Source organism: Taudactylus pleione, unplaced genomic scaffold (assembly GCF_031769625.1).
Source record: "Taudactylus pleione unplaced genomic scaffold, aTauple2 ptg000381l, whole genome shotgun sequence".
In the NCBI taxonomy this organism is placed as follows: Eukaryota; Metazoa; Chordata; class Amphibia; order Anura; family Myobatrachidae; genus Taudactylus; species Taudactylus pleione.
Window position 1 is genome coordinate 1413039 of NW_028284782.1, and position 17017 is coordinate 1430055.

General features: G+C 43.0%; 2 protein-coding genes across 8 annotated transcripts in view; one reads left to right on the forward strand and one right to left on the reverse strand.

Annotated features, from left to right (window-relative positions):
- MED12 (mediator complex subunit 12) overlaps positions 1-7857 on the reverse strand; it is a 131981-nt gene extending 124124 nt beyond the window's left edge. For 2 of the 4 annotated variants that reach the window (XM_088445529.1, XM_088445528.1), the window contains exon 1: positions 7647-7857. In XM_088445529.1, coding sequence (XP_088301655.1) covers positions 7647-7772 — 126 coding nt within the window. In that variant the 5' untranslated portion in view covers positions 7773-7857. The remainder of the gene's footprint in view (positions 1-7646) is intronic. The other 2 variants (XM_088445527.1, XM_088445526.1) reach the window with 1 other exon arrangement.
- The window catches only part of LOC148507805 (G protein-coupled receptor 143-like), a 79038-nt gene continuing 69782 nt past the window's right edge, over positions 7762-17017 (forward strand). For 3 of the 4 annotated variants that reach the window (XM_088445530.1, XM_088445533.1, XM_088445534.1), the window contains exons 1-4: positions 7862-7933; positions 9017-9236; positions 11093-11187; positions 11307-11401. In XM_088445530.1, the coding sequence (XP_088301656.1) occupies positions 9020-9236; positions 11093-11187; positions 11307-11401 (407 nt within the window). In that variant the 5' untranslated portion in view covers positions 7862-7933; positions 9017-9019. The other variant, XM_088445531.1, reaches the window with a different exon arrangement.

Below are 17017 nucleotides of genomic sequence, written 5' to 3' on the forward strand. Positions count from 1 at the left end.
AAGCTAGACAAGAGAGGAATGGCACCCAGAGCTGAGGGGAGGGGCCACTGTAATAAGGAAAGCTGACCTCCCCATGCTGATTGTTAACGACCGGGATGCTGGTTTCCCCCTACATATGTACCCTGGTGGTCAAGTGGATCACGCGGTCGGAGCCAGTGTTCACCCTCAGCACCCCCGGTCTGTCCCCTGAGTCCAAAGCTGACTGTCCATCTGCGGGCCACCGTAAGCGGTGACCCGCCATACCTGTAGCCATAGAAACCGGGCTGCAGTCTGGGTCTGTCTGCAGGGCCGGCTAGCAAAGTCCCCAGGATGCCCGCCTAGAGCACCAGGCGGAGCTGGCGTTGCGGCACCCGGAAGGGTGATGGAGTGGCAGCACAGACGTTCCGTTGACAATCTGCTGCTGCCCGCTTCAAGAATAAATGTTAAATAAAGAAAATCATAAAACTAAAAGCTTTTGGGCTGCTGAAGCAGCCCACTGTTATAATGGTGGCCGACTCCGGCCGTGAACCAACGAAACTGAAGTGCATCTGGCTCGTGGGCGGGGTATAGGGGGAAGGACTGTTGCATTATGGGAGCAAAGCTTTAACTGTTCGGTGCCCAGTCCGCAACCACCACCTACACCCCAAGGTCTCCCTGTGGAGCACTATGGACCCTGAAGAAGAAAGCATGACTTTTGGAATTGCTTTCAGAGGCAGTTTGGAACTCTGTAGTGAGTGTGACAATGGTGGACAGAAGATTTACACATACATGCTTCAGCTGCCTGATCTGCGTCAATGATACCGATGTTTACACTTTTGTATGTTGTCGGACAGATATGAGAAGGCACCAGTGGGTATCCCTATGCTCTGCTAAGCTTTGGAAGGCATGAGCACATTTTAGCAGCAGCAATCTGTAAGAGATCGCAGCTGAAATTGTATTAGCGTACATCTCTGAATTGGGCCCCATGTCTGCAAGTTTCCCTCAATGCCTCACAGCCCATGCCTTGGTTTGTACTCACGGAACTAGATTTGACTTTTTATTGCTCCGTAGATGCTTCTAGTTTAAGCAACAGATTAGTAAAACAGCTAGCAGGCAGCCGTTGGAGGTACTTAAAATATGAGCAAGTCTTGACAATATGTTCAAACTGTAGGTGCCAGATGTAAAATTTGAAAAACATGATTTGCAAGGCCATGCACAGTTCTCAGTCTATTAATCTGGTGTTAAGTATTGGCACTTCAAGTGAGCTCTCTCTCCAGGTACTCCATCCAGGTTACACTGATCGTATTGCTGCCTCTCCCACACTTATCTCCAACAGACAATTAAAGTTCAGTGTAGGAGCCTGAACAGATGCAATTTAGCTCTATTACGGAGTGCGAGCCTCCTTGTGAATTAAGGCAATGAACTTTGGTGAACTCTAGACTTGATAAACCTTAAGCCATATGTGCTGTAACTATGACAAAATGGCCAATTATTGCACTGTGTGTGCGCATATATAGTTGAATCAATAGCAAATAGGGTCCATCTATGTGTAATCTTAAATTAGGTACAATATGCAATCTAATCTCATTTCGGAACCCGAATGGCTGCATCTGTACCTAGCCTTCCACTTATGGGGCCAAACTGTTAACCGATCCAATTGTTCAGCAACTAAATGGAATGACAGGACATTTCCCGGAGGTGGAAAACCAATCTAGAAACATGTTCCAATCATTTTAATTCACATGTATAGCAGCGCTTGGTCTTGCATCTATACGTTATTATAATAAGCAATAAAAAGTAAAAGATATAAAAAAAGGTAAAATCACACTTTGATAAAACATAAAATAAATGATTCTAATTTAACACAATTTGCATTTTAAAGTGACATCCACAAGTATTTAATATACTAAATTCACCCACAGCTATGCGAGTGGTCAGGAGGCCGCTCTAAAAAATAAGAAGGCTGGCCCTGAGTCAGAGCCTCAGGACGGAGGTCCCATTATGCATACAAGTTGTCTCTCGATATCACAAGACAATTCTGTATGGACAGGCTGAATGTTAGGATAGCTTTCCAGATAGCTCAATTTCCTGCAAGTTTGAAGGACACATTGCACTAAAATTGGACCACATTCCCAGTGTACACTCGAGCGGGACTGCTAAAGAACAGTCACTTTGATGATCTAGATTGTAAGGTCCTAGGAGCAGGGTCCTCCACCCCACTGTTACACAGCCTTCACCTTCAGAGCTGTACTGTGTATGGAGAATTGTGTTGTTAATTGTTACTTGTGTTCTGTTTATATATTGGTTACTGTATTGTAATGTAATATTCTGTGTACCCTTTAATGTATGTACGGCACTGCGTACCACTTGTGGCGCCCTATAAATAAAATGTAATAATAATAATGATCTAATGGAATTAAGTCAGTGACCTCTTTGTAGTCATAACCTAAACCAGTTACTCACCAAGAGACCAGATATAAGTTATTATTAAAATTCCATTCCATAGACATTCCAACTGTGAAATATCATGCTACAAATTTCCAATTTTTCCATCGTATTCTACAAAGTGCAAATGTACAGTAACCCATACCAGCCACCCATTTACCATTGGAGGAGGAAAATGTAGCGAGCCGTGATTGATCAAAATCGCTGACTTTCGGCAATGTTATTAAAAAGGTAAAACCCCCCAGAATTTAGCTTCAATAATTCTGCTGTTTTATAACAAATGACAAAATAACAGAGTCTCAATACATTTACCCCATTGTCTAACTTGCATAACACTGATTAAGAGAAATGGATGATCGGTTGCAAAGCATTACCGCACAGATGTATTTTGCTATCCCCCCACACATAAGTGTTTACATCTGTCAGGTCTACAATAGACAGAAAGCTGTTACAAGTTTGTTTTTGTCATTTTAAATGATTTTCGGTATGTTAGAATGAAGCAAGACTTCTGTGAAGTTTGCATTCCTTTGCAGCACTGTGTGGGGCCAAGTTAGTTTAAATTATAGCTTACCATTCCACACCCAAAATTAAGAGTTGCGAATGAAGTTCTCCTTTTAAAAAAAAAATAAACACCAATTCTAGTTGCTTCCATCCCTTTGAAATTAGGCCCTAGACTGGTTTCTCAAGTACAAAGACAACAACAACTGAAAACTTCTTGTTCTGGTCCATTTTGTCAGAAAAAAATGAACATAAAAATCACTATGCTTTTGAACAGTGGGTGCCAACGCATGCAAAAAATATAGAACACAAGTTGGGAGTGGAACCCACACTGTGGCCAACATTTTATTCAGTATTGTTTGACTATTAGATACATCAGCAAACTTCACAGTATTAATAATTGGCTTAATGCACATTTCTGTATACGAAAAATAAAAAAAGAGATGTCTGCCTTTTAGGCATTCTAACATTTGATTTTCCCCTGGTGTGTTGATGAAATTACCTGGTGGTAAGCGTGGGCTGTAACATTATTCAAACAGGTAAAACATCATTGAGGACCACACCGTGGAACAGAAAGGTGTCAAAGAGATGGCAATCAATGCTTTAAGTTTGCAAAGAGGGAACTATGAAATCTAACATACCCAGCCATACGCAATAAAACTTTTAGCAGTTGCTGTGGATTGGTCAGCTGCACATTCATGTACAGAATCTCCAGTTACACCACATCCCAAAGGCTATTAGATTGAGATATGGTGACCTTGGAGGCCACAGGAATACATTAACTCACTGTGGCGTTTATAGGGACCAGCTAGAGATGGTGTGTGCTTTGTGATATGGCGTGTTATCCTGCTTAAAGCTGCCATTAAAAGATGTGTAGACTGGTCAATTGGTAATGTATGTGTTTTTTTAAAAGTTACTTAGAGCCGTATTCAATTTGATTCGCAGCCGGGATACTTTTTTGACTCCCAGACTTTCCGCCTACTTCGCCTGTTCTGCATGCGGAAAAGTATTGCGCGCGTGCCCACGTGTCCCCGTATTCAATTTGAAAGTACGCGAAAACGGGACCCGGCGAAACAAACAAACGGAAAGTACTGTCAGATTTGTGGAAATCAGCCTGAAAACCCCCAAAAGATGCTCTGACATGGGGGTTAGCTATGGTTACCCCCGATTTGGCTTGCTGAAGGTATTTGGTGCTTTTAAACGGGCTCAATAGCTGCTAAATAGCATTTTTGTATAAGTGGTGAAGAATAGTATTCAGGAGGTTTTTTTGCAGAAAATAACTTATCCCAGCAAATTTGGGGGTACTTGAAATGGGGGCCAGCATATTTTAAAGTTGCTAAAGTTAAGTTTAAAAAAATCGTGAAAAATCCACCTTCCGCAAGCACCTGCAATGAAAAAAATCACCAGGGGCATACTTGGGGACCCCCTGGAGTCTAGTTCGCTAGTTTTTAACTTTGTCCCCCAACTTATTTTCTGCCCCCAAAATCAAAGTTATTTTTTGGGGTGTTTTTAAGTGTTTTTTACAATTGTTTTAACGCAGTTTACCTTTGGGGGACTGTCTGAAGTCTGCACGGGGGTTCCCGCAACGTTGCATCCCAAAACCCCAATTCTGCACCTTTTTCCGTCTGCTATTCATAGGCGAAACTTTTTTGCCTATTACATTGCATTGACTTTCTGCCTAGGCGGAAAGTCTTTCAAATTGAATACGGCGATACTTTTCCGCCTGGCGAAATGACATCATCGGTGAAACTTTCTCGACGATTCCGGCTATTCACTCCAAATTGAATACGGGCCATAATGTGATAATTCAGTTTTCTTTTTATGTCATGTTACTTCATTGGACGTTCTGCAATTGTCTTCTATTGTTACTATTAACAATTTACTGCACTTTTTTATATTATTTGTACTGTTTTGCATCAATAAAAACTTGGAAAAAAAAAAAGATGGGTAGACCATGACTACAAAGGGATACATCAGGTCATTAACAATACTCTGGGAGGCGGTGCTATTGAAACATTTATAAATTGGTATTAAGGAGCCTCATGTATGAAGAAAACATTCCCTACACCATTACAGCACTATCGGCCTGAACAATTGACAAAAGGCAGGATGGATCCATGGATGTGCTTTTTACCCCACTATCTGACCCTACCATCTACATACAGGTCACAGCAGAAATCGAGACTGTCTAGTTTTGATGAGCCTGTGCTCACTGTAGCACCTCTGTTCTTATGTTCTTAACTGATAGGAGTGCTCTATGCGATCGGAAATGCTCTTTTGCTTACTACTGTATCAGTTACCGTCAATTCCTGACCTCTCTCGTTAACAAGTTGTTTTCACCCACTGGACATTTTTTATTCTACACTCCATTCTCTGTAAACTTTGTACACATGAGTTCCCCACACTCCACCAATACAGTCCATGTTTTAAGGCTATCCATGCTTGAGTCCAGACCGTTAAATCAAAATCGACTGAGGTGCTTAATTAAGTCAATATCCTTAAAACCTGGACTGTAATGGCGGCATTTGGGAATCTCTGCAGTAGATAGTTGAGCTGGTAATCTCAAGAGATCAGCTGTCCCTGAGATACTCAAACCACCCTGTCCGATACAATCATTCTATGGCACAGGTTCTCAAACTCGGTCCTCAGGACCCCAAACAGTGCATGTTTTCCAGGTCTCCTCACATAATCACAAGAAAAATAAGCAGCTCCATCTGTGGATCTTTTAAAATGTGTTAGCGAGTACAGACTACACCTGTGCACCTGCTGGGTAACCTGGAAAACATGACCTGTGTGGGGTCCTGAGGACCGAGTTTGAGAACCACTGTTCTATGGTCATTCACTTAGATCACATTTCTTTTCATTACCCTGATCATGTCTGCATGCCTTTATGCATTTGGATGCTGTCACTGAGTGAAGACCATTTCTACTTTCAATGGGGAGAAATTGCGACTCTGCCTAATGTGCGCCCTACAGAGCAATTCAATTGTTGCTCCGTTCGGGCGCGATAGCCGACGGCATTTCTGTTCGCACCCTTCCAAGTGGCGAGCAGAAATAAGTCCTGGATTTTGGCACCAAAACTGCTGTTTGGGCGCCCTAACCAGGACTTTAGGCGGGTTTAGTTGCTTTACGTTGCTAAACCCTGTCTTTTTGGATGCGACATGTGCGGTATAGTATGGGTGCCCAAAACCAAATGAATATCACCACCCCGATCTCCCATCACTTTAGACATGAGATAGAGCTCGATAAAACAATTGAATCGACCCCAATGACTCCTGGATAGCAAATCTGGAGAAACTAAAAATGAAGACATTAAATTTACATGCCTGCCTCACAATAGGTATTTTCCTTTATCAGATATCTGCTGTCACCATTAATGGGCCTCTCTCCACAGTAAAATGCCCTCTAGTCCAGAGTTCAGAGGTTCCCAAACTCTGCCATTAAACTCCAGGTTTAATGGATATACATGCTTGAGCAGAGATAACTTATTTAGTACCTATGTTAATTTGATTTAACCATCTGGAATCAAGCATGGATAGTCTATACCTGGACTGTAATGGCAGAGTTTGGGAACCTCTGCTCTAGTCCTTTTTTTCCCCCTCTCCCAGCACACTCCTCCTCTGCCCCTCAACCCAGTGCACATTTTTCCTCTTATCCATATCGGACCCTCAATGGAGTATACTCTTGCTTGTCTTGTCCTTTCCAGCCCTCAACCCAGAACACGCCACCTCCTCTTGTCATTGGTCCCTCAACACAGCACACTCTTCCCTTCACCCCAGCACACAACTCTTTTCCTATCATCCTATTGGCACCTCAACACAGCACACTTCTCCTGTCATCCTTTCTGGCACTTCAACCCAATACACTCTTCCTCCTGTCATCCTTACTGGCACCTCAACCCAACACACTCTTCCTCATTACATCCTTACTGGCCCCTCAACCCAATACATTCTTCCACCTGTCATCCTTACTGGCACCTCAACCCAATACATTCTTCCACCTGTCATCCTTACTGGCCCCTCAACCCAATACATTCTTCCACCTGTCATCCTTCCTGGCCCCTCAACCCAGCACACCTCTGTTTCTTCTCTTATCCCTACCTGCACCAACCCCCATCAAACTCCTACTCTCATCCTTACAAACCCCTCTGGTAAAAAAAAAACACATCCTACTCCACCCCTCCCATTCAGCTTCACACACAGGTGAGATTTATCAAAGCTTGGCGATGGATAAAGTACTAATTAGCTTCTGCTATTACAAGCTGTGTTTGCAAAATGACAGGAGCTGATTGGCTGGTACTTTATCTCCCTCCGAGGTTTGATACATCTCCCCCATAATATCATCCCCCAAATTCGTAACTGAAAAAAAAATCGATAAACCATAAGCAACACACTTAGCCCTGCTCCTAACAAACCACACCCCATCTTAAGACCACGCTGCTCTTTAGCTTCAATATTGAGTGATAGCCTCTGCATTTATCTTAGCTCCATTGTCCTCCTCAGGCTGCTTCTCTCCCCTTCAGATTAGTCTCATGCTCGGGTGCTTAGGTTTCCCTACAATGGCCGCACCCACAGACATCGCCTACTATTTCCCCTGCATCCCACTATCTCAGTGTCAGCCCTAGTAGTACATGTTGTTGTCCCCCTATGTCACAGCAGCCCTCTCTCCCTATACATGTAGCCAGCACTGGCCTCTCCCTAGATGCACCCTCCTCTCCCCTGGGCTTGCGATGACCCTGCACTTGCCTCCTTCTGCTTGGCGTCCTGCGGGTACACGTCTGGTGGACCGAGTCGTGGTCTTTTTAGCGGCCGGTGTTCGTAGCTTAGTATACCGAAGGCCGCCATCTTCCTTCCCTTACAGGGGCCGCGCATCAGATGACGTATAAAGGAAACAACTGGCCGTGACCGATCCCCGCTGTGTAGGGAGCGCGCTGCTTACGTCGCTGTATGTGAGGGCAACGACTTTGAAGCCGCCATCTTTTCTCTTGGCGGAGGCTGGGGGTCTCTCCCCCTCTCCTAGCTGTAGGAAACTAGTGTGTACATTGTTACTGTTGTCAGTCATTGGGCTGATTTAAATGGAAAAATTATGTAATATAGGTTTCTCTAACAGCAAAATTTTTTAGTTAAAGAACTATATATATAAAACTACATTTGTTTGAGATACATAGTATCAAAGCAATTCCCATTTACATTTTTTTATCTGCATTTAGTTGTGAAAATGGTAATTTAAGTCCATCAAGTAAAACATTTCATAAATCCTAATGCTGGGGGAAAAATGCTACATTTTGGAACTTTCAGGCAGTATTCATGAAATGTTGTTTCAGAATCCTTTATCAATTGTACTCATTTATTCACGTGTTTATTAAATCAGCCTATTAGTGATGTTGGCTGCTGTGGAGTTCAATATCCATTAGCAATTTGGTTATTGTGGAGTTGAAAAGTAATCTGTATGAATGTGTTCTGGAGTGTAATAATAATAACCCTTAAAACATTATTTTCCCCACTCCTATTCCCTCCTGCAAGCTTCTTAAAAATGTCAGTGACTCAGTGGCCATAGCCTGCTTTGTGTAAGTGATTGGTTTATCACTGAATTAAATACATTTTAGTGTCACTATTGGAGTACCATGGTACTATGCTATATACTTTTTAAGTATTTAAGGTGCATACAACACAACGATTTTTTGAACGATTATCGTTGCACACACAACGATTGAGTTAATGAACGATTTTAGTAAACGATTTTCTACCTTGATAAAATGAACTAAAATCGTTTACTAAAGTTGTTCATCTACTATGTTCATTTAAATGTAATGAACGATTTTTATGAACTACAAACGATTTTTCCATATTAACTTAATGAAAATCGTTGAGTTGACAAGTCTGACTAAACTACAAAAGTGAACGCGCATGAACAATAATCGTTCATCATTTGACTCAGAAAGTGAATGATTTTTTCAAACGATTATTGTTAAACGATAATCGTTCAAAAAATCATTGTGTGTGTATGCACCTATAGTCATTGGCTATCATGGAGTGCAATTAGTAGGAGCTGAGCAGCACCTGCTGTCGTTAAGTTATATAAATTTTAACACAGCATGTGTCTTGTGTTGTTCCAGGCTATGGCATCCCTAAGGCTTCCACGGTTGTGCTGCCCAGAAAAGGATGCTGGCACTGAGCTGGTGCTGGGCTCTACACTCTATCATGCATTGTGTGGATGCAGTGCTCTCCTGGGACTATTAGGTTTGACCATCTGTTGTCATTGCAGAAATAAACGAAAGAGAAGAACCGTGAGGGCGGGTGGGAGAGTTCTTTTGGCCAGTGCTTTGGTCACTGCAGGTGTGCCCTGTTGTTTACTCATAATGAGGCTAATGTTTGGCCATACGGTTGGCATCAGAATCTAAATAAGTTGTGCTGTAAAAATCGTTAAAGCAACTGCCTTTGATAGCCTACACCAGTGGTTCCAAAACTTTATGAAACGGTATGAAAGAAATTTGCTCCCAAACGCTGGAAAATGGACAAAAACTGTTTGAACAAATTGTTTAGATCAGTGGTTCTCAAACACTGTCCTCAGGACCCCACACAGTTCACTTTTTGCAGGTCACCCAGCAGGTGCACAGGTGTATTCATTACTCACTGACACATTTTAAAAGATCTACAGGTGCAGATAACTATTTCACTAGTAATTATGTGAGGAGACCTGCAAAACATGCACTGTTTGGGGTCCTGAGGACCGAGAACCTGTGGTTTAGATCAAACTTGTCTAACGACCATTTTCATCTGTTTTCTGGCATTTAGGAGCAAATTGCTGATCATCAGTTACTCCCATACGTTACCAGATTTTCATTCCAACCAATCAACTAGTTGGATGGTTGGACAGAAAATCTTTGTGTGTGCAGCTTTAGGGTCATAATAGTTTGATTTAGCAGATATCAATTACTGTATGTATTTTTGAACTCTGATGTGTTTGCCTGATCAGCCATTAGAGATTAAACAAATACATGCTGTATATTTCCACTGAGACATTAGACATGCAGCATACATTTGAATTTATTGCAGTTCCAATGTGCATTATGTGTTTGAATTCAAATAACTGAAATGGATTGCACTTGCCAATTTGCCACATTTAAAAAAAAAAAAAAAAAAATTCCGTGAAATTGCTGTTTGGACTGAAAACCATTCCCTATACCAGTTGTAAATCTTGTTGTCCAATTCCTACATTGGCCTGTGTGTGTCCACTGAGCAACAGGAAAGTTTTCATTTCAACCATTCGTCGTCTACCAACGGAAAATATAAACTAATAATTTTATCTGGGACTTTCTCACTACTGTTTTGTGTAGCGCTGCAAAAACCTCATGTGGTGCTGTTAAAAGTTACTGTGGTGGGAAACCGGAATCTATACATGGTATAACGGGAGAGCAATGCAGATCTAAATATTCACTCCTTGAGTTAAAACACAAGCAATTTCTTGTAGTTAATGAAATGGAGCATTTCATCTCAGCATATCTCCTTTATGACAATGTATGTGTCTCCTCAGTTTTCTACTGTATATGGATTGAGCCAAGAACCTTGTTTCAGACATACTAAGCAAAGAGTGGCAGAGATTGGGTTCCCATCACTCCTCCCAAGACCCTGTGCACACTGAAATATCTGCAGAAGGTGCTCAGTGTGTCAGCAGTTCATGCAGTCACTGCAGTGTGGTGGGAACTGAGAGCAGGGACAGGAAGGGGGACTCCTGCTCCTCTCACTGTATCAGTCATTTCATTCGCTCCTTCAGTGAGCAGCTGGTGAAGACAGATTAAGGTGTAATGTCACATGAACAATGAAAAGGTTTGCAAACCATGATTTAACTGCTTGCACACTGACAAGAATAAATTGACACTTTGAATAATTGTTTATGCACTGCTTGAATTAATTTTTATGTTTTGTTGCATCCTAATAGTTCATGAGAAATAACCTTCAGATCCATGCAAATGCTAGTATTTTGTAACAGTGATGGTGCAATAAAATACATTGTAGTCCTTTTGATCTGTAGCTGAATACTAATCTACTTTTTATCTGATAGAAGGTTTTGGAGTGCACTGCTGTGCAAGACCTTTTACAATTCATGAAGGTTTATGGAGTCTGGTATTGGGTTGGCTGAAACGTAAACCACGTATTGTATGTGTATTTACTTCTATATTCTCCTTTCCAAGGTATACTCTTACATTCTGTCCTGTCGCTCAGTGTTCCTGATTTCCTGTCCAGTCAGAGATATGGGCTTTCTCAAATCCTCTGTGTTGTCATCTCAGTGAGTTGTTTTAAGTCTAATATCTGGTGCTTCATTTACTGCTCCCATAGAACGATATCTCCTAATTTACTAAGGTTTTTGTTTTCTCTTTTTTTTTTTTTTTTTTTTAATATCTGTAGACATGGATTCATTATTTTTGTTCTGTGCTATTTTGGGCGTTTTTCTGCTACTCTCTAGAGATCGATCAGCTGCTCAGGCCAAACCCATCGGAGAGGTAAGCAGGTTGGGTGTTGGGTGTTAGGTTTCAAAAAGTAGCCAAAACATTGTTCGGATATATTTGTCCTCAACACCTAAAGAACAATACTGTATACCCGGTTTCAAAGTATTTGATGAGCAGCTCCTGCCTCTAATATAGCAATGGGTCATTTCATGGTAACTCACGTTACAAAGTGACATACCAAGTATATGCATGGCTATCAACAGCAAAAGGAATTTCCGTGAAATTAATTTTATTTACTGAGAAAAAATGTCCGATCATGCCTAAAAAAAACTGTATTCAGGAATTGCTAATTGTTTGTTATGTCACTTTGTAACCTGAGTTACCATGGAATGTCCCCAGTAGCCGTTCTTCATTCCATATCAACAGAATATGCTTGATTTTTAGAATAGTGCTTCAGGAGTAAATGTCAGACATACACATGTAGTAGTTATATTGGATGAGGTAAGGCCATGTAGCCAGACAGCAGTGTGTGGACGTCTTCAACTGCACTAAGAAAGTGTAATAGAGGTCGTCTCCTACATGTCCCTACAGGCAATCCAATGTTATAAAAAAAAAAAAAACTGAACGAGCAGGACTTGTTCCTTACACATCTACCACATGAATGGGGTAGAGGCAGCATATCACTTCTATTTATACAGTAGGGATTTCCAATGGGAAATCCTTACTGTAATACATAATTGTGGTATGCCATTAATGTGTTTTATGGTTGGGGTCAAAGCCAATGTTCTGGTACATTGATTAGTAAACAAGGTGTTAAGTCACCACTGTGGAGTTATGCCAAAAACTTCGTACGATAAGGCAAAGTGTGTCGGTTAGAGTAAACTTTGATCTAATAAAATTATAAGGCAGAGAATAGGTAAATGTTAAACGCTGTGGCAGTTATCAATGTGGTAACGGCTTTGCCAGATAAATATAGTGACTGAGGCATGCTATGTGTCAATGATAATGCAACTCTGCTTGATAAAAACACTTTTTGTAGTATTGCATATAGTTTACCCTGACAGCCAGGAACTGCAACACCTACATATCTTAGCTTGGACACTAAACAAGAGAAAACTTGTGTTATACTGTACATACCAGAGGGTTTTTCATACAGTTGGGCTTTGAGAACATGTGTGGCTTTGTGCTGACCCGTAAAGCCAAAAATGGTCAGTGCTATGGTCTGTGACAGTACCCCCTTCTCAATAGCAACTTCCTGGTGACCCAAAGTTTTATGGAATGTTTGTCAAAACTCTGATCATAAATGTTCCACTTAATGAGAGATTGCAAATTTCCATTAAATATTTTGAGTATTGCATCTTTTCCATGATGATCCAATCATGGCCATGAACTTTGATTAGTGGGTGGACAGGATTGCCTGATGATGAGACTGCAGGCTTGACTTGAGATGCATGAAATATAGGGTGATTATGGTGCATAGAGATTGGAAGCAGGGTCGGCAACAGAAATCATAGGGCCCGATTTTTTTTTTTTTTGTAATTTATTTTTTATATATATATATATATATATATATTTTACTTACTATTTTTTTTTTTTTTTGGCCCTCCCCTCATCCCTGGCAGGTACAAGCCAGTCATTTGAGAGTCTTCCATACTTATATGTGTTGACTTCAGTCTGTATTCACACTGGAGATCACATTGTCCGGAAGACGCCTGTTTGCATAGGAATAGAACCAATGTCATTGTCTTACAGCAGGGTCCCTCTCCAGTTCCCAGTGTCTCTCTAGCCCCCCCCCCCTGTCTCTTTCCAGCCCCCACAGTTTCCCTCCAGCCCACACAGTTACCTGCTTCTGGCAGCCCGCCGTGGCTCCTCTGCTTTGTTTCAGCGGTGCGCCAATGCGTGAGATCTTGACATCACATGCCCTGTGCCGCAATAAACAGAAGAAACTTGACTACACCTGCTGGTGCAGTAAAGCAGCTGCACAGGCTTCAGCAATTTGGAGTCTCCGTAGAGAACCCGTTGCCAGCGTCCTGCTGCTCACTGCAGGAGCACAGGCAATGGCTAGATATAGTTAATCTGTGTGGGTCTGGGGCCACCTGGAACCTTGGGGCCCGGTACAGCTGTGCCCCTAGTCCCATGTCGCTGGGCCTGATTGGAAAACCAATTCACTACAGATGGGGGTGGTCTTGCCATGACCATGAAATGACCATTATATTTGTCTGCAAAGAACCAAACGTTCACCTGTAGAGTATATTTTGGTTGGTTTACAATATTTATTGGTCTGGTGTGTATTGGGGTTTTTTTGTGTGGAATTTTTGTGTTTTATGTTTGAGTATCCTCTTTCTCCTTTACAAATGTGTCCTCAGACACCTAGCCTCAATATGTCAAGCGGCGCAGACTGGTGCGAGTGAGCTGCCAGGTCCCGTGAGAAACTGCTTGTGCCAATCAACTTTTTCACCCAAATATACACCTTAGTCACAATCAGATGTGACAAACCGCTTCATGAGACTACACTGATTAATATGACACTTGTATACATGTCTGTGTCTGTACGAAGCACAACGGAACTTGGCAAAAATCTGCGTCTGCTACATTGTAGCACTTTGTATACAGATTCAGACTCTGATGCACACAGATCTCCCAAGTGTCACATATCAAACAAATCAGTGCTGTCTCGTGAACCAGTTTGTCACATCTGATTGCGACTTGCATTTTCGAGCAAAAAGACGCTTGGCGCAAGCCAAGTCGCACGGAACTTGGTCCTCTGAGAAGGGCTGTTTGACGCGATTGCAGTAATAGTGAGGACATTGTACTGTATTCTGCCATCTCATTGTAAAATTTGACCATAGGGACCTATATAATTAATGTCAGAGGGTACTGACCATTATATCCATAATTAAAAAAGGTAAGACTTTGTTTGACACTGTTGTGACTGGTGTTCTTCTACATAAAAGCAGAAAAATTGGTGCTTCTTGATATCTATACAAGTTTAGAAATCAGTTGTTGGATGATCATCATAAGGTATGCAGTTGGGAAACCGGCTGCCGACAGCTGGCTTCCCGGCTGCTTTATCCCGGCATGGGATAAATGACCGGCGTCTATATCTAGATGCCTGTCATTTACCCGACGCCGGGAGACCGGCACCCGGGATCCCGATCGAAGGGATGCCGGGCGCTGCGGGGGGGGGGGGGGGGTTAGGTTTAGGGCCCCCGGGGGGGACTTAGGGTTAGGCACCCCCGGGGGGAGGTTAGGGTTAGGCACCCTCTCCCCTGGGGGAGGTTAGGGTTAGGCACCCTCTCCCCGGGGGACTTAGGGAAGAGGGGGGATTAGGGTTGGGCAGCAGGAAAGAGGGGGGATTAGGGTTAGGCACTTAGAGGGGGGGACTTAGGGTTAGGCATCCCCCCCCCTCCCCAGGAGGGTTAGGGTTTGGCTAGGGGAAGGGGGGGGTTAGAGTTAGGCACCCCCGGGGGGAGGTTAGGGTTAGGCACCCTCTCCCCTGGGGGAGGTTAGGGTTAGGCACCCTCTCCCCGGGGGACTTAGGGAAGAGGGGGGATTAGGGTTGGGCAGCAGGGAAGAGGGGGGATTAGGGTTAGGCACTTAGAGGGGGGATTAGGGTTAGGCACTTAGAGGGGGGATTAGGGTTAGGCACTTAGAGGGGGGATTAGGGTTAGGCACCCCTAAGGAGGGTTAGGGGTTTAGGTTAGTTTATACTTGCCTTAGGGACGATCGAGATTTCCAGCGCTGTCGGGCTTCTGCTGCCGGGCTCTGCTGATCTGTCGGGCTGCCGGGAATCGAACTGCCGGCCATGCGGCAGCCGGGATTCCATACCGATTCCCATCATAATGTGGTATTGGGATATAGTTGTATTACTGGTTTTGGTTTGTGAAGTAAAAACCTTTTGATATAATATAATAATGCTAAAACATTATTGATTTTATTAATCTATTAGAATAACAATCACTGGAGGTGTGATATGGAGTAGGTAGCACAATCCCTGCTCTCCTGAACACATCTTGTAATTACTCCTCTTACCCTGGTTATTTCTGTCTGCATTTTGGCACAGTAGTGGAGTGTCTTCTGCTAGCCCTTCAGTGAGTTCCATGAGTTAACCGCTGGTGAAGGGTGCAGCTTGGTCCTGCTACTCTCCTGGCCCTGGGTCCTGGTATCCGCGACTTCCTCCATGGTGCTGGTAGAGCTGTACCTGGTACTTGTGGTGCCCATGGTGATCATGGTAGCTGCTCCCTTCCGCAACCTGACCTACCTGTTCTGGTGCCTCTGGCTTTTGCAGTGCGGACTGCTGCCCAATTGGTCCTCTACCCACCTACAGATCCTATCCATGCCACTAATCGCTTGGAGGCTGTGTCTCCGGCTGTGTTCCTGAATCTTCTTGGATGTTCAAAAAACGTCTACATTTTTTTCAAGTCAAGAAGAAACTCCTATAGATAACCTATTCCATCCTTTTTCCAACCTGCCTCCGGGTATTATCTGATGGGAGTACTCACTTCCGCAATAACCCACAAGACGCAGAGGCCTGGCTAGACTGACGCCCACGTGTGCCATCCCATTTTCACTTCTGTCACTGCCTTCTTAATGAGCATATAATTACTCTATCTGTACAGTTTTTAGTGTGTGTTTTTTTTTTTTTTTTTTTCTTTTTTTTTTTTTTTATTACATTTTGTTTGAGGTACCTTCATTGGGTACTTTTATAGTTGTGTTCTTATTTAAATTTCTACTCTGGCTGGGTGGTGTTGATGACCTTGCATCTTGCTCTGCTGGCCATCACCCTGTCCGGTTACAGCTTTTTGTTTTAACTTAATTACTATTTTAGGGCTCCACATATATACCACAGTTTTATATTGTCTTACAGGGTTGGGACAGTTTTTTTTTTTTTCGTTTTTTTTTTTCCCTTTATCATCCATCTGGGGGATGCCATTACCTCTGGGTTATGTATAGTGCACTGTGGAGTCGGGCACTAACTAATTAAGACTGGTTCCCACCCCCTATATAGCCCCTCTCTTTCCACCAGAACCTCAGTCCTGTTTTTAGTGCCTTGGAGTAAGTCCTAGCTTTTTAGTTAAGTTTATTTTCCTGGTTTGATTTGGTTTGGGTGCTTAGTTCCTGGCGGCAAGCACTAGCAGAGTGGGAGTAGAGTAGAAATAGAGGTTTGTGTGAACCCTGTATCCCACTCTAAAGACTGCCTCAGGGAGAGTCACCAAACTACATAGTCCCTGGGACTTTCTCCATACCAGACACAAATCTGAGGGGGGCCACTGGCAAAAAGGTAAGCTTGATACATTTTATTTATTTATTTATTTTTTACATGCAAAAACCTTGTTTGCTGTATTACTGCTTCCCGGCACACCGCTTTAATAGAGCGGCCGGGCATGTTACTACTCATGTGGCTCGTAGGTGTTGCAAAACAGAGCATGCTGCTAGTTTTTTGGAGAGGGTGGCTAGTTGGCCACTCTCCCATGACGCGGCGCCGCTGCACGTGCAGGTGCACAGTCTATAATGTCATCACTAAAAGCCACCGTACATCGGGCAAGCCCTGTGGATCTCCGGAGAGAAGCGGCGGTGGCTAGGGAACACCTATGATGACATCAGGCGTCCTGAATAAAGCAGGACGCCGATGGCGTGTCCGGTCATGCCCCCATGCATTTGAGTAACAGT